At 41.8% G+C, this 18192-nt stretch overlaps 2 protein-coding genes across 2 annotated transcripts; one reads left to right on the forward strand and one right to left on the reverse strand.

The window, feature by feature from the left end:
- Positions 1 to 97: 97 nt before the first annotated feature.
- On the reverse strand, positions 98 to 6291 carry LOC133965577 (lysosomal thioesterase PPT2-A-like). The gene is made up of 8 exons (XM_062400201.1): positions 6157 to 6291; positions 4790 to 4943; positions 4043 to 4138; positions 3303 to 3410; positions 2786 to 2869; positions 2593 to 2677; positions 1893 to 1947; positions 98 to 1678 (listed from the first exon to the last, which is right to left on the reverse strand). Exons 1-8 carry the CDS (start codon positions 6289 to 6291, stop codon positions 1535 to 1537), a joined length of 861 nt encoding a protein of 286 aa, XP_062256185.1. The 3' UTR covers positions 98 to 1534.
- A 971-nt stretch (positions 6292 to 7262) lies between these two features.
- Positions 7263 to 17589, forward strand: dhx16 (DEAH (Asp-Glu-Ala-His) box polypeptide 16). The gene is made up of 21 exons (XM_062399380.1): positions 7263 to 7491; positions 7979 to 8181; positions 8349 to 8581; positions 8794 to 8965; positions 9066 to 9122; positions 9260 to 9514; positions 9632 to 9865; positions 10250 to 10441; positions 10644 to 10754; positions 10956 to 11071; positions 11172 to 11382; positions 11665 to 11763; positions 11856 to 12008; positions 12348 to 12488; positions 12640 to 12802; positions 12926 to 13044; positions 13507 to 13574; positions 14077 to 14239; positions 14697 to 14858; positions 16049 to 16222; positions 16477 to 17589. The coding sequence occupies exons 2-21, from the start codon at positions 7984 to 7986 to the stop codon at positions 16603 to 16605; spliced, it is 3150 nt and encodes a 1049-aa protein (XP_062255364.1). The 5' UTR covers positions 7263 to 7491; positions 7979 to 7983; the 3' UTR covers positions 16606 to 17589.
- The last annotated feature ends 603 nt before the right edge of the window (positions 17590 to 18192 follow it).

Genomic DNA, 18192 nt, shown 5'->3' on the forward strand with positions numbered 1-18192 from the left:
CAGAGCCGATGACGTTGATCTGACGAGCTGATCTTAACGTGTGTAAAACATCTCAACATTTATCAAAAAGGATTCAAACAAACACAAAGAATATCACCTATCATGACTTTTTATTATCAAAATGTTCATTTACTTATTTTGTGTAGTCGCAGTTTTTCAGGCTGCCCTTTGTGGGGCTGTTGGATCGTATAAAACTTTAATGGTGCTTGTGGTTTCGCAGTTATTGCACTAACACACCTCACAGTGGATCACGTAATGCAACACAAAGAAAAGTGTGTTTGATCAGAGAATGATCCACTGTTTCACATCAACCTGCAGAGGGACAGTCAGAGAGTGTGATGGTGACACTACAACACCACATGTGCTGTGATAAACATCTTCTTTGCAGGTGAGAACAACAGAAACTCATAGATTCAAGTTCTCTGAATAAGCCTGATGTCTTTCATATCAATCCATGAGTCACTCCCTGGGAAACTGGTCTTTAAATGTTAACGTTTCTCTCTGTGTCTAAAATGTTGTTGTTTTTTTCTTTTTGCCCTTCTCACAATCTTGCTCACAAACATGAGCAAAAACCAAACCTCCTTCTTTTTCACAGTGACCTGTTAGAAACAACATTTTCAGTCTTCTATCAAAACACATGACTCATCTGCTCAGCGTGGGTTCAGACTCTCAATAATTTCGTATCTGGGGCAGAAGTGTAACATACTGTAAAATCTGTCTGTCTGTCTTCTCTTGTGTGACAGAGCCTGAATTTAATGACACTGAAGTACCACACACTTCCACTAGTAGGCAGTGATTGGATGTGCACTGCCACGGTGAATGATTTACAGTGTGAACTCCTCAGATTATTATAAAAGTATATACTTATATAACAGAACTGTAAAAGAAGAATTGAGGGCATCTCTACGATGAGAATTTAGCGCTTAAGCACTAACAATTTGGGCTTTGGTTTTCTTCTGTCAGAGGAAGGCAAAAAAACTCAGCAGGAATTTGTTAAATTTAAATTAGTTTTTACAAGTTTAATTTAATTTAAGTTTAAAATCGAGTCTGAACACAAACATGAGCTAATTTGTCTCAGTTTCGCCTGAAAACTTGATAAATTGTATATTTACAACATTACAACTGCACATATACTCTCAGTATTTAAAAAAAAATGCTTAATTGGACTCACTTGAATGCTTGATTAAAAAATAATCCCATATATTCTATAAAGCAAACATAATATTTATAGAAACGGTGTCTCAAATCTCTGCAAAGAAAAAGCTGTCCATGATGCTATCGTATCGCTGCACATGCAAAGTCACTGAAGTTAGTTTCAGTCACTTTATGTCCATGTGGTTGGTTTACAGTCACACACTGTCAGCTCTGTTGTTCTACAGACACTTGGACGCTCAATTTCAACTTTATAAAAATAATGATGATGATCTGCACACCACCGGCATCCCAGTGTCTTCATGTGTTGATTCAAATTGTCTATTTCAGGTCAATGATATGTTGCATCAACATCTCTCACACGCTGCAGATCCACGTCTCCTCACGTGAGCCACTTCTCGATGCAGTTCCTGAACACTGTGTAGTTGTTGTGCCAGTGAACGTGCTTCACTCCGGACTGAACACACATGGACACGCCGCCGCGAGCGTCCAGCGTCTTCAGGCCAAACGTGTCGTTCCTGTAAAACTGTCAAAGGGAGAGACGCACACGTGGACAGGTCAGAGTGCACAGTGACCCGTCTGCAAGGATACTGGAAGTGCATTATTGAACTCTGCATGATATCATTCTATGAGTTTGTATTCATGTGAAGACACACACACACACACACACACACACAGACACACCTTGCTTCCAGCCTAAGTGTAATAGAGAAATAACTCTTGTGTGGTTTGTAACCTACCTCCTGCTTCCTCATTTCCACAACATGCTCGTTGCTGTCATAGAATCCAAACTGGCTGTGAAGAAAAGAGGAAACAATCACTTCAGGTAAAGATTCAAGGTTTTGACACTTGTGCGACTGTTTTTCCAACACAAACTTCACAGCGATCAACTAAAGCATCTGTTTGCAACTACTTCGCCGTCTGGCACCCGAGGTTCTGTCCAATTTTCATAGGACGTGTCTCTCAGGTTTCACTTTGGTTTATTTGAGTAAACAACAATATTATTAAAATAGGTTGTCACGTTAAATAGGCTTTATAATCAACAGGATGGGATTTGTTTAAGGTGAGACACTATGTTGTTGCTCTCATAACAAACCTTGGACACGTGGAAGAATACATCCAAATATTAAAATAGAAGTGTTGATTTTAATCAAATGCGTCTATTTGTGTCTTAAAATTTAAATTATTTTAAAGGCTTTTTTTCTCAAACTCAATTTCAGTATCACTTACATACTACACAGTATTCATTAGAAAAAAAATCTATATTCCTAATTAATTCATGGAAGAGTTTGTTTATATATTATTCTTAAGCTGATTTAAATAACATTTTATTGCTAAACATATTTATAGAGCGACAACCAAAAAAGCGATTTATCTAAAATCCCCTTCACATTATGATAAAAACAAGTGTGTGTCAGTGAATCATAAAATGATTGAAACCTGGACTGCCACGGTGTGATGACGCCATCGTCCGGTCCTCCAATCAGCACAAGCTTCTTGATGCGTAGAAAGTTTTTCCTCCATGCTGAGGAAGTGAAAAATGCACAGGGTTATTTGGGAGTTTTTCTTTTTGCAGAAGTTCACTGCACAGCCACAGGTGACGACTGTGACGGTTATTCATTCATTCCATCACCTCTCAGGTCGCTGTGAGGTCTGTCACCATTTAGCATCGGCAGGAAGTTGTTGCTCTGCAGGTACTGGGGCCTGTGGTGAGGGTCTGGGGAGAAAACATGAAAAGTTATCGTAGTTTCAAGAGATCTTTATTATCACTGCACCGAAACGATCTCTGTGGAAGCTTAATTAGGCAACACACTTGAATTGAGATTACAAAGTAAAGATAAAGTGTGAAATAGAAGCTATGAAATTATAAGAAATAGGATAATTTACATATAAAAGTATGTATATACGAGGAATCAAAAAAGAGACCCTATAGACGGTGCTGTGCAAGAAATCTAAATAGACAGGACATTGCTCAGGTAAATAAAATTAATATTACACTTTGGAGTGTTGAATAAATATGACAATGAATACAATGAAATCTGTCGTAGCATCTTCTAAAGAGGGGGATGAAATGGACACATGCAGATTTTCCTCATTCAAAACTAGGATGATTTTCATTTAACACCCCCCCCCACCCCCATCATTCTTACCGTTCCAGTATTCGCAGAAGGAAACTTTCTGTCCCAGTCTCCTGTAGCAGACTTTAAACACAGTCTTCTTTATGTACTCAGGAAACAGCCACCGCAGGTAACTAGTGTCTGTGGAGTCAGGCAGTGAGTGTGTTGATGTTTTAACAGTTCATTTGAATTGATCGAAAAAGTTCCCCTCAAGGAAAAGGGTTTGAGGTGCGAGGGGAAATCTTGCAGTGGTGAAGGAATGAAGTTTATTCTGAAGTTGGACGAATTGACTCTCAACACCAGATGCACAAGGGAGACCAGGGTGAGGAAAGTTAGAAAGTTTACAGTTGTATTGCGTCACCAAGTCTGAGATGTTCTTTCTACCTCCCCACGTTACAGCAGCCAAATACCATCAGACCTCATGGGGAGCTTAGAGGACCAACACATCTAAACCTTTGCTCAGGTCGTCTAACCATTGTTGTATCTTCTCTATCTCGCTCTACGAAAGTCAGAGCGCCCTCTTGCAGAGATAGTGTGTACATTCCTCTGGTGGTCTTCTATCCTAACTCAACCTTGGGTCCTACAAATACTGCAATTCAGAGAAGGGGACGTAGTATTACAATACAAATATGTGGCGGATTTAGATAATGTTATCCTGGGTTAGAGATGCCCCAAAAATAATACATTCTACCTGAAAAATTGCAAAATAAAACTGACATAAAGACCCAAACCATAAATATTTCTGCAATAAGAAAGCAAAATTCATCTCTGACCTCCGTACTGCCCGGCCTGAGGCGACGACAGAGAGATGAAGGTGTGCACGTTGTGGTCTGGAGTCGTGGAGAGGACAGCTCGACAAATCAAACCACCTTTAAAAAAAAACAACAGAGAAGACAAATTAGTTACAATTCAGACGGCGGACAGTGATCAAAGATGGCTGCTCCGCAAAAGTGAAGCCAAAGCATGTCGATCGCCCCCTGGTGGCGGGCTGCAGTATAGGTCCTTAGCCCTGCCTCTTTCATGTAGAGTGGACGGGACGTGGACCAAACTAAAAAGGTCGCAAACGTCGGAGAATTTTTTTATAATTACAGTTTGAATTAGTTATGTGACGCTACAAAAATGGAGGGCAACAGCATGATTGACAGCTGAGACTGTCTCTGGATTGGTCGAGTGTGGGACCCGGCGTTAGTCAGGCCTACTCTTGTTCAACCCTGAAAAAGTTACTTTTATATAAAATACTATTTTTGTATTTATTTGTTTATTTGCTTTCTCAAAATGTTTGCCTTGCAGGTGCAGCCCCTTACCAGTCGGGATGGCTGCAACCCCCTCAGCCCCCTCAGCCCCCCCCCCCACACAAACTACCATCGTCCTTGTAAAAACATGCAGGTTACAGACGAACTCCACATTTACAGACGTTGAAAGAAAGTTATAGTAGACCACTAAGTCTGAAGATAACACCAGGTGGATGTGTGTGGCTGACATCTGTTGACATGCAGTGTCCATGTGAGTGTGTGATGGACCTTGTGAGAAGCACAGAAGATGGATGCCATCGGGAGACCGGCTCATGATGGACTCGATGGCTTTCCTGAAGTCTTGGACCTGCCTCCACATGGGCTTCAGACTGGCCACGTTGTTGTACAGGTCGATCACGGACACCTCTGTACCTGGATGCACCTGGAAGGGAAGAGAGAGAGCTGCGGGGTTCAAACCTGTGATCGCTTGAGGGAAAGAGTAACATGAACAGAAAATAACTGATTAAATCAACTCTCAGCCTGATGAGTGATGATGTTATCAGCCGCCTGAGACAGTTCCTCTGGGGTAAAGCTGATCAGGAGGAAGAGAAAATGATAAGGGAACTGAAATCAGGATCTTAAACAACTTTTCTGTTTTTCACTTCACTGCCTATTTCGAGAAAAATTGATCTTGTCTGGGAGTTTGTGATTTTCACATCTTTCGATTTACTGAGTATGAGAAACCTTAAAATGTACTTTTATCGCACAGAACTCCAAAATGTCTTTTATTTACTAATTTTGACTTTGTTTTTTGGTTCATAAAGCGCTATGTAACGTTGTTATGAAAAATATATTGTTTAAAATGTTATTATAAGAATCACAATGCATTAGACTGGGATCTTTTATGTTTTGTGTTAAGAGTCGTCATCCTGTCTCTGACATTGGATAAGATTTACCTTGAAAGAAAATAATAATCTTGACTTGTAGGGACCCACACTTGTTATCTGTCCTCTCTCGACTGATGTAATACTGACATGTTTCTTTTGTACTTGACTTTGACACCATCCACATGAACGTTAGACCAAGGACAACTGAGGCTCACTGATTAAATCACTTTATTTACCACAGTGAACATCATAAGAAATTCAGCTTTCAGTCTTTCATCCAACATCTGCAGAAGATTTCTCTTTATCAGATTTCTTCCTTTAAATACGTTGAAAAAAATATATATACTTGGAGGCTAAATTTTAAATATTTTACCACTCAAAATTCAAATTATCAACATTAAGTTTTACTGGTGAGTAAAATATGAAATTACACAACAGAAACTTAACCTCCAACAGAATATTTTACACAGTTTTAGGTGATTTTATTTTTTAAGAGTTTCCTTAAATAATTCTCTTATCATCCATGAGGCTCTTTTCAATTTCTTCTTCTGTTTGTATTGTCTTGTGTTGCTTTTACAATTTTCCACGAAGCCTTTTATAATCTACTATTCTTTGTTTTACTTTCCTTTCTTTTTTTCATTTATATTTCTGTTATTCGTGAACAATGAATTAAAAGTTACACAATTGCAACAACATGGATGACAGATATATAGTATTTTAGACAACTACTCCTTTATTCCTTGTGCATATCACTTGTTGTGTTCCTACCTTGGATATGAACAGAGACAGAGTTTTGAACTGCTTCGGTCCATCAAAGATCCCGTGCACGATGACAACAGGCTTGTATCCGTAGATGCAAACTCCTGCCAGGAGCAGCAGCAGCAGCCGCCGCGATGTCTTCATCTCCAGCCGGTCTCAGGTACTGACACCTCCCGCTGAGCTGCTCGTGCACGCTCCCTTCCTCGTCACCGCTTCCGTGTGTTCCTGGCTGGTCGTTCATTAAGATCGCGATGGGTTTTCCCCTGCAGGTTAAACAAAGACCTGAGTCTGAGTTTGATTCAGTGCTGGAAAGTAATAAGGTACTCCACGTTTACTCGAGTACATGCATTACTCGAAGTACCTGTTGTATTTTGTACTCGATTACGTTAGATTAAGTTACTTTACAGGTTCTAAATAATATTAGGCTATAATCAATAAATAATTGATGATTATACCAAATATTCATCATTCTCCTCACAAACCTTTTGTTTTGCATTTGAAATGAATTCTTACTCTTATTATCCAGCTCCCTTGTATTGATGAATGTACAGTATGTGTGGATGTGATATGTTCTACATACGGTGGAAGTATAGCTGTATTTAGGGCGCACAGCTTCCTTATCTAATCTGACTCCAGTTGTGCGTAGGACAAAGTTTTTTATGTGCCAAACGCTGAAGGTCACAGAGCCTCAATATCAAATACAGTAGTAACCTAGAAGGATTCCCAGTATAGTATCTCCAAGACCCAATAATCCCCTTTAAACTCAATCAGGCTGCAACAAATGTCACACACTCATCGATATCAGTCTCCGAAATATACTAACTTTTTGGAGCCATTCATTATTATTGTGAGATTATTAAAGAGACCCAACATGCACCTTACAATGTTATAATTTAGTGGGACAACTGATACCAAAAAACAGTCATAATCCCATATTTTCTAGCACTAATGTTGTTGTTATGTGACTGTTGTTATTTTTCTGTTTCTGTTGTAATTTGAAAGAGCTAGATATTAGTTGTAGTTCCTCCGGTGGCCGCAGGAGGCAGGGGGCGCTGCAAAAGTTCCTGATGCAGCTCTGTTCTTCTTCGGTACTTTTACACAACGCGTTTCCGGTTTCAACTTCGCCGCCTTCAAACTGCGTTAGCAAAACATGTGTTGTTTTTAAAGCCTCAAATAAACACATTACTTGACAGTGGAGCGACGTACGTGTCTTTTACGTGTGCTTTTTATCATCGGTAACTGCGACTGAAACGAGCTCCTCATATGTAGCCGTAGTTAGCTGAACTAGCTAGCTCACAACCTGCTGCTACTTCCACCACAACAACAGAGTGCGTTTGAAAAGCGGTAAGTGAAACACGTTATTCGATCTTTTGTGTTAAATCAAAGCGGATCCGCGTGTTTTATACACGGCATGAGAAATATCTATCCGGGCAAAAGTTAACGATTCAGTGGGTGAAGTAAACACAGACCCCGAAGTATGTAGATATAAAGAGATCTGACAACTGGAATTCAGCGACATGTCATCAAACATACACGTGTGCTTCTATATTCATCACCCCGTGTAGGTGTTATTGGTCACACGAGAAACCAATGGAACCAACGTTTCAAGTTTCTCATGCAATTTAACTTTAATTGTTATAATCACTTATAATGTTATTAATTGGGGGTAGCATAGTTTATTAAATGTCCTTTTTTTGCTTGTTGAGCTTCACCAACATGATTGTAATGAATCACCCTTGGTTGTTTGGTTGTAACCAGTGGTTTATTGGTGGCACACACCTACATGTGGCTTATTGACGACGTGTGTTCTTGTGTTGTGCTCCTTCAACAGGCATCATGGCTAATCTGGAGCAATGGGTCAATGACCGCCTCCATGACATCCTGGGGTTGAGTGACAGATACGTGTCCCAGTTCATGATTGGCACCGCACGGAAAGCAATGAATGCAGACGACTTCGTGGCTCGCCTCGAGCAGACGGGCACGATCGATATCGACCCGAGTGTGACTGCCTTTGCGCGAGAGCTCTTCGACAAGGTACAGTGCTAAAATTGTATTTTTATACCGTGTGAGATGTTGATATTAACTTATTTACATTATCTTTAAATGCTTCAAATGTTAGAATATATTTTTTGCAAATTTTTTTCTGAGAAGTTTTGGTGGGAATGAATCTTAACAATTTTTTTGGGGCCCTGTTTTAACAGATTCCTCGCAAGCAAGTTGTTGAGAAGCCCGCCCGGGAGATAGAACGGCAATGCATTGAAATGGACAGGAAGAATCGCACATACACGTTACTGGAAGACAGTGAAAGTGGTGAAGAAACTGTGGTGGAGAAACAAAAAGGGAAAAAGAAAAGTAAGGACAGAGGAAACAAGAGGAAGCACATCAGAAAGAAGAAAGAGAGTGAGTCGTCCAGTGAGGAGGAAGCACCTAAAGGGTAATCCAAACATTTTTTATTTTCATGTTAATATATACTGTTGATAGTAGGATATGAAGTCTAGGATAAAAAATTACAACTGAATTGTTATTTCAACATTTTCTAATTTATCCTGAAGGGATCTCTAGTTTTGGTTGTAGTTTATCTGACTTAAAAAGCTCTAGATTTGTGAAGATGCAGCAGTTTGATGCAGTTTCTTTTTCCGTCCTCAGGGGTAATGCAGGCCAGTCGGTCCAGAAAGAAGTAGAAGAGGAGGAGGAAGAATGGGAGAAGGAAGAACGAGAGCGAGTGCATGACATTGAAGAGAGAGATGCATTTGCCCAGCGAGTGAGGCTGAAAGACAAAGACAAGACCCGCAATATAGCGGAGAGAACTGACAAAAAGGTTGGAGACAAGGGAATGACAAACATAATTCAATCAGATTTGAAAGATGACCCTCCATACCTCAGATAAATAACTTCTTATTTGTGTGTTTGTCCTCCAGGCTTACGAGGAAGCTCAGAAGAGGCTGAAGATGGCTGAAGAGGATCAAAATCAAATGGTCAGTGCTCAGAGTTTCTGCTTGTGGTGATTTATGTTGTGTTCCTACCTATTACAGGGAATAAAGAAGGTACAAATTATACAATATAGTTTTAACTGTGTAATAAAGTTTTATTTTCGTTCTCTCTCCATCCCTAGTTGCCAGAGTTGAGGAAGCAGTCTCGCTGGGAGTATCTAAAGAAGAGAGAGTCAGAGAAGCTGGAGGACCTGGAGGCCGAGATCATTGACGACGAGTACCTGTTCTCTACCGACGAGCTGACTCAGAGGGAGAAAAAGGAGTTGGAATACAAACGCACCCTTCGAGACCTGGCTAAAGATTACAAAAGGGCCGGTGCCAAGGAAAGCGAGGAGAGGAAGAACAGATACTACATGCCGGAAGAAAAGAGAAGCAAGGTAGGAACAAGAGATGCAGTTACTGACACACTGCGCAGAGACGGTCATCTGTGAACATAGGTTAAATGGTTTGTTTCTCCCCCTCTGTCCATCCCTCTCCCTTTCCCCACTGACCAGGAGGTGCCTCAGAGGGACCTGGTGCTGGAGGAATCTGCCATGGAGCTGGGAGGGGAGCAAGGCCGCTGGGAGGAGGAGAGGCTGAAGACGGCCTCTCTCAGCTTCGGGGCAAAGAAGGAACGAGAGCTAGGGATGAGGCATGAGCAGGACAAATACCAGCTGATCCTGGAGGAGGAGGAGATGATCGACTTCGTCAGCACTGCAATTACCATGAAGGGAACTCTGGCGGATAAGGTGGGCTTAATCTTCTGCTTTCAAACCGTCCCCTTTTTAGTTTTCAAATGGGTCTCCACTGGGACTGGAGGTCTCGTATGTACCAGCTCACGTGTTACTAAGATGTAAAAACAGGGAGGCCATGAAGAGCCATGAAGTAATCTGTGAGAGATCAAGTCAACTCTGTAAAGAAGCTAAGACATTGTTTTCAGTCTGGAGTTGACCTGGAGATTTACGGCTGTTGCGATAGTGGTATGCTGCTAAAAACCTAAATGACTAGGAAATAAAGCACCAAGATTTCTTTCAGCAGGCTGGACCTCCTTCTCAGTCGATAATCATTTTGCAGTATACAAGAAAATCTAAGGAAGCTGAGGTCGTTCTTACTTCTAACCTTGTCGACTGCAGGATCAGGAGGAACCGTCTCTGTCCCAGGCTGAGCAGAAGAAACAGTCCATGCAGGAGGTCCGACGCAGCCTTCCCATCTTCGCCTACAGAGAGGACCTGCTATCCGCCATCCAACAGCACCAGATCCTGGTCATTGAAGGGGAGACGGGCTCCGGAAAAACCACCCAGATCCCACAGTATCTCTTGGAAACTGTGAGCACAGACTCTTATCATAGCTAAAAACACTTGCATTTTAAACTTGTTGTAATCTACTTTTAAACTGTCACTCGTCTACACAGCTTAAATTTACTGAGACACAAATGTTCTCATCAAACTTAAATTTGGGTTGTTTGAGCATGAAAACAAATGAAGTTAAGTGGTAACCAATGAAAATGACCCGTGGTTCCTCCCTCAGGGCTACAGTGAAGGAGGCATGAAGATCGGATGCACGCAGCCTCGCAGAGTGGCAGCCATGTCAGTTGCAGCCCGAGTCGCACAGGAAATGGGAGTCAAACTTGGGAATGAGGTGAGCTGAGCAAAAACTCGTTTTTATTATTTCTAGAGGACGCTACAGGAATATATGCAATATCTAAGTAATGGCTCATACGGTAGTTCATATGTTTGTGAGTCAGTATTTATGCTTTTTCCTAGGGTGTAGAGTATTATTGACAACATTTTCCTAACGATTAAATGTGTTTCTTCATATGAACTTATTTGCTCGATGCAGGTGGGTTACAGTATTCGTTTTGAAGACTGCACATCAGAGAGAACGGTGCTCAAGTACATGACCGACGGCATGCTGCTCCGAGAGTTTCTCACCGAGCCCGACCTGGCCAGCTACAGGTGATGCAAACAAGAGAGTCATATCGGCATCACACAAATCAGCCACATGATGATTTGCGTGGGTTGTATTAATCTTTTTATATTATCTGTCTCTCATCAGTGTGGTCATCATAGATGAGGCCCACGAGCGGACTCTCCACACAGACATCCTGTTCGGTCTGATCAAAGACATCGCCAGGTTCAGACCCGACCTGAAGGTGCTGGTGGCCAGCGCCACTCTGGACACCGAGCGCTTCTCCTGCTTCTTCGACGACGCACCTGTCTTCAGGATCCCAGGCAGGAGGTTCCCCGTAGATATCTTCTACACTAAAGTATGATTTTTTTTTTTATTAACCTATAAAGCTATGGTTTTTTGATAATTTTTAAGCTTGAAGAGTGAACATGAAAGAAGACTTCCAAACAACTTTATTTTTCACTTCTATCCGGGTCATTTCTCAGGATAGCCAGACCGTTTCTACATTGAATTTTCTGTAGCAGTGATAAGATCTGCTTTAAAATGTTATTGAGTGTTTGTGAGAGTCAGCCTGTCTTTGATAAATACCAAAGAAGCAAGCAGACTGTTTCTGTAAGTTTCTGTTTGTTGTGTTGCTCAGGCTCCAGAGGCCGACTACCTGGAAGCATGTGTGGTGTCAGTGCTACAGATCCACGTCACCCAGTCTCCTGGAGACGTTCTGGTCTTCCTCACTGGACAAGTATTGCCTATATAAATCATTCTTCCTTTATTATTTATCTTTGATTGTTTATCGGCTCTTTAACCTCTTTGCCACTCGTGTGTGTTTGGCAGGAGGAGATTGAAACGTGTTGCGAGCTGCTCCAGGAGAGATGCAGGCGGCTGGGATCTAAGATAGCTGAGCTGCTGGTACTTCCCATCTACGCCAACCTGCCGTCTGACATGCAGGCAAAGATCTTCAGCCCCACTCCACCTGGGGCCCGGAAGGTGAGTCAATGTCTAATTTCTCTGCAGTAAGACATTGATGTAAATCAATTTGTGAGTCAGTCTCTTTTCCTCAAACGTTATGGACAAAATCCTTCTCATTCTTTCCCAGACTACATGCCCTTGCTATTATTCACCAGCAGAGGCTGCTGTAGTACAATTAGATTTGTAGATACTTTATGTCCTAGTTTTTACATTATTTTTCTTTGTAAAATCCTTGTTTTGGTGTTTCTGTCTAGTTATTTTTCCTCATCCTGATTTTAATCTGTACCCTGTTTTGTTTTTCCAAACGTTAACTAATTTAATCTCTTGGTGCTGTGTCATCTTTTCCCATCATCCAAGGTGGTGGTGGCTACCAACATAGCAGAAACCTCCTTGACCATAGATGGCATCATCTACGTCATAGATCCTGGTTTTTGCAAGCAGAAGAGTTACAATGCCCGCACTGGCATGGAGTCGCTCATTGTCACGCCCTGCTCACGGGTAACTGCTCACAGTGTTACTTAGTAATTTATAAGCAGGTAGTGTAGTGACTGCATGTTTCCAGAAGAATGTTTCCTACAAGTTTTGTGTTTTGAGAGTCTGTGTTGTTTTTTAAATGTTCCTCATGTTGTGTGTTTTGTTTCCTTCTCAGGCTTCAGCCAACCAGAGAGCAGGCCGTGCTGGCAGAGTGGCTGCTGGGAAATGTTTCAGGCTTTACACAGCATGGGCCTTTAAACATGAAATGGAGGAGTCGACTGTGCCTGAGATCCAGAGAACCAACCTGGGAAACGTAGTCCTTCTGCTGAAGAGTCTGGGTGAGAAGACAACACGCTCATGAGTAATTTTCTAAATCAAGACATTTCATAAACTTGGTCATCAAGTTGGAGCTGAGCACGATTTGCTGAATGTGCAATGAGCTAATTCTGTTTTGTTCCCAGGCATCAATGACCTCATTCACTTTGACTTCATGGACCCACCTCCTCATGAAACTCTGGTCTTGGCCCTGGAGCAGCTCTACGCTCTGGGAGCACTCAACCACCTGGGAGAGCTCACCAAGGTACAAACTCATGGCCTCTATTTATTTAATATTAAATACATTTTAGTTTGAAAAGGCACCATTGTTGTTGTTTACACGTGTCATCCACTCTACTCCAGAGTTTCGAGTCCATAAAAATGAGGGAAAACACATAAACATCATAACATCATAATTGTTCCATCACACATAATAAACAAGTAATTAGTTAAATATTACCACTTTATCTCCTTCCCACATTCAATCCTGCAACAGTCGTCTTCAGTTCAAACACAGAAAGGAGATGTTTATCCTTTGTTTTGACGTGTGTTGTATGTGTCCATCTTCACTCTGCACATAGTGAACATTCCTGATTCCTGGGGTCGCTCACGAGCACAATTCTAAGTGTTGATACATGAAACAGACAGAGCTTGTCCTGTCGGTCAGTGATTATGGAGGATGTGAGGATGAATGAATGAATAAGTAATGTTTGTTCTGTTCTGTCAGCTGGGTCGCAGGATGGCTGAGTTACCCGTGGACCCCATGTTGAGCAAGATGATCCTGGCGTCCGAGCAGTAAGTCCTCAGTCTGATTCTATATGTTTATTTAACGGGAAGCATTTCCTACTTGAATACTGAAGCATTAAATGTTTTACATCGGTTTCCTTACACATGATTACGCAGCTGGAATTTGAGGTCATGGAAGTTACTGCAGCAGTGAAGCCATCAGCCCGCCCAATGTGCTCAGAGGAAGATTTATAAGTTTATAAAACAGGGCAGGAGAATATTTAAATGTGAATTTATAATTAATCGTTTTTCCTGAAAAATTATTTATAATTCAAGCAAGTCATAGAGGGGTAATGTTAACAGGCTTTATCTTGTTTGAACCTTTACTCTGATACTGATGGTTCAATAATGTAAAGGATACAGAAAGTTATGTATCTGGATGTGGATGGTTCACTTTGTCTGAAACTGGAAAAGTGTCTGTTTGAACAAATAAGAAAAACTTGCATCAGTAAAGAGGGAACAATTATTGTTCCTTTCTCTTTTTCATGTTTTCTTCTTCGCCTCTCTCCAGGTACAAGTGTTCAGAGGAAGTGTTGACAATAGCCGCCATGCTGTCGGTGAACAACTCTATTTTCTACCGGCCCAAAGACAAGATGGTGCACGCCGACAACGCCAGGATGAACTTCGTGGTGCCGGGGGGAGACCACCTGGTGCTGCTCAACGTCTACACACAGGTACCAATGCAGCTGCATGACAGCAGTCAATACCAATCAAACTGAATGACGAAGCTTATACTGTGTGATTGTGTGTTTTTATATTTTTGTCCACCTAATTAGAATTTGAGTCGATCTCAATACTGAATTTGAAATGTTGATGTAGTCTCCAGTTGACTACTAGTGTTCATGATTTGCATCTCTTCCTCTTAAATGGCAAAAGGAAAACCACACAATTTCCCTAGAGAGTACTAATGCAAACCCTGTTGTTTTTTTCTTTCATTTTTCCTCTCCTATAATTAATAACACAGAATCTCAAAAGATTTTTGCGACTCCTTGTAGAATCCAGATCCTGAATTTCGGAGCCACTTATTTGCAGCATTAAACTAAAAAGCCCTTCGATATTTCCCTTCCTGATAACAGTATGACCCCGGTGTGGCTATGTGCTAACTGCAGACACGATGTCTTTCTCCCTCAGTGGATGGAGAGCGGCTTCTCCACACAGTGGTGCTACGAGAACTTTATCCAGTTCCGCTCCATGAGACGAGCCCGGGATGTCAGGGAGCAGCTGGAGGGTCTGATGGATCGCATTGAGGTGGAGGTGGTCTCCTCCCCGGAAGACAGTGTGCCCATTCGCAAGGTGAGTGCTGTGGAGACAGTCACCACATGTTTTACTTCAGTGACCCAAATATGCTCAGTTTCAATACCTGAGATAAATTAAAGACGTCTTGACGGGAAAGGTCACTCTGAGATACGGGCCCTGTGTTTGCTCAAGAACACCAGTTTGACGAAATACTAGGCTTTTAAAAAAAAGAACATTGTTCTGAAACTCCAGGAGGAACAGTGTAGGTCTCTGAACAGAGGCTCTGTGAATACCCTCATATCAGGCTCTACTGTGTGTTGTGAGCACACAACTGGAGATAAGAAGAAGGGCGTTCCTTTAAGTAGCTGGGTCACACCTTCTTTCAACACAAGCTGCCTTTTGCATGTGTCCAAAAATCCTGCATTTGTTATATATATAGACCCGATATTAAAATCCTATCACAAGATATTAGGTTATATCAGTAAAAATATTAATCTTTCACAGACATATCGTATTTTTCACCAAAACCACCAGACACAAAAACAGTTTCTTGCCGTCTCACTTCTGAACAGCCAACCCATTGTGGCACTGTGCAATAACTCTGGACCTTTATAATAACTACTCATTATTAGCGGTTATTATAATATAATTTTACTCCCGATATTATATTCAATTATATATAATATATATTATAATTATATTTAATTATGTTTACTTATTTCACCCTCACTGTATAATTGTAAGTTACACACCTGCACTTCTTTTCTTAGACCGTCTCACTGTTCGTACTGTTTGTACTGTTTGTTTTGTTTTGTATTGTTTTGTTTTGTTTTGTTTTGTTTTGTTATGTTTGTTTTGTGATGTGTATTCTTTGTAAGCAACTGAGAGCCACTTTACCGAGTCAAATTCCCTGTTTGTGCAAACTTACTTGGCCAATAAACCTGATTCTGATGTTAGTAAGTTTATGGTTAACCTGAAAATGATCAAGCCTTAGTTACAGCTCTTTGTCATAAGCGTTTGATCGTGACGTAAAATTCATGGATCTTGATAAGAACAATAACATGTTTATAGACCTGAGATTTGGTGCAGCTTGATTTAATGTAAGAGGGCCGTTTATCCTTGTGGAGGTATGGTCTCTCTCCTGAGCCCCATTCTAGTTCATCTTGTGTTGTTGTTGTGACTGGAGGACCCAGTGGTTATCATGTTGACCAAACACCTCTGTTGCCCCCCCCGTATCCTCTACCCAGGCAGTGACTGCAGGATATTTCTATCACACGTCGAGACTGAGCAAAGGCGGCTACAAGACGGTGAAGCACCAGCAGACGGTCTACACCCACCCCAACAGCTCGCTGTTCGAGGAGCTGCCCCGCTGGCTCATATACCACGAGCTGGTCTTCACCACCAAGGAGTTCATGAGACAGGTCCTTTGAAGCTTTTCAGACACTTGTTCTCATGAAACACAGAAAACAGCCTCTGTTTATAGTGTAAACAGTCACACCTCCCTCTGAGGGATTCCACCGAGCATCTGTTAGCGGGGCATGACTCTGCACATTGATGAGGAAGTGGGGCGAACTTATTTAAGTTCGCCCCACTTCCTTTATTTAACTGTACAATATTTAACTGTTTCCGTCTCATTTTACTATCACAGTGCATATTCTCTCTTCCTCCTTCGCAGGTGATCGAGATTGACAGCGCATGGCTGCTTGAAGTCGCTCCCCACTACTACAAGAGCAAAGAGCTGGAGGACAGCAGCAGCAAGAAGATGCCCCGTAAGCAGGGGAAAGCAAAAGAGGAGTTGGGCTGAAGGAGACAAACACTCCGAGGACAGACGGGACAAATAGAAAACACAGGGGCACATTCCCTCCCCACTATTTTTCAAGATCAATAACGTTTTACGACCTGTTTTTGTCCTGCCGGCATCGCACTCCTGTTCACCATATATCAAGGAGCCACTTGGGTTATTCTGGTTTTAGTCTCTCCTCTCAAGTCCCTGTTTAACAAGTTGTATTTAGACGCAATGACTAAACAGCTTCAGGGGGAGTTATTGTCCTGCTGGTTTAAGTTGTACATATGGACTGTCAGTTTTGGAAAATGTTTTACAGAATCACCTTCTTGAAGTTGTGCTACTTTATAATAAAACCAGTGTTCATCTGACAAGGGGCTTCTGTTTTCAGCCGTCTTTTAGTTGTTTTTTGGGGGGTTTGAAAAAACTAATTGGGGGAAGGATGCATTATGGGTCAGGGAATGGAAAATGGTCTGTGTTTAAACAGCGCTTTTCTAGCATCTACCACCTGGTTAGAGGACGACCGCTCTACCCCCTCAGCCGACCCGAATGAGAAGAACCCATGGAAGTTTTTGAATGCTTTCTTTCAATGGCATGATCAGGCTCATTAAGGGAACTGCTATCTATGAGTGTGGGAAATTTCGGACAGTGCTCAATCAGTAACAGCATTCAGCACAGGCCACATGGAGCGGAGAGATGAAGTGAAAAGTAGGTCACTAACTCAGCGACGGGTTTAATCATAAACTTTCGACGTCAGCGGGGCTGCAACAAAGAAACATTAATGCACTTGGATGTGAGCTTCCTGTAACGCCTGCAGTGCCGACCCACCGTGGACTCATTAACAAACCTGAGGCTTTGTTGACTGTTCAACTGTATGGACCATTACCACGACGTCTCCCCCAAACTCAAACCGGGTCATTTCCAAATTATGAGGTTCACCCACGTGTGAGGTTTCTCATCTTGTTTATTTTCACTTTGCTACAGCAATAAAGTTTTATGACCTGCTTTTGTCATCGCACTCGTGTTCACCATATATCAACTAGTTGTATTAAGACGCCATGTTTATGAAGCCTCCTGTGGAGTTGTTGTCCTTGTGGTTTAAGTTGTACATATGGACTAACTGTCAGCTTGGAAAGTTGGAAAAAGTTTTACAGAATCACCTTCTTGAAGTTGTGCTACTTTATAATAAAACCAGTGTTCATCTGACAAGAAGCTTCTGTTTTCAGGCGTCTTTTAGTCAGTTTGTCTGGTTCAGAGAAATCTACTTGATGGATTATCATGAAACACGGTGGTGCATTATGGGTCAGGGAATGGAAAATTGCCTGTATTCAAACAGCGCTTTTCTAGCATTTACCCCCTGGTTAGAGGACGACCGCTCTGCCCCCTGAGCCGCCCCGAATGAGAAGAACCCATGGAAGTTTTCTGAATGCTTTCTTTCAATGGCATGATCAGGCTCATTAAGGGAACTGCTATCTATGAGTGTGGGAAATTTGCAGCTTGATTGAATTGAAGGGAACTTTTTGGGTTGTGGCAAAATGATCCACTCTACTTAGAACATTTCAGGGGCCTTCGTGGGGCAGCATAGTTTTATAGGAGAGACGCGTCATC

The sequence above is a fragment of the Platichthys flesus genome, chromosome 11, assembly GCF_949316205.1.
Source record: "Platichthys flesus chromosome 11, fPlaFle2.1, whole genome shotgun sequence".
NCBI lineage: Eukaryota > Metazoa > Chordata > Actinopteri > Pleuronectiformes > Pleuronectidae > Platichthys > Platichthys flesus.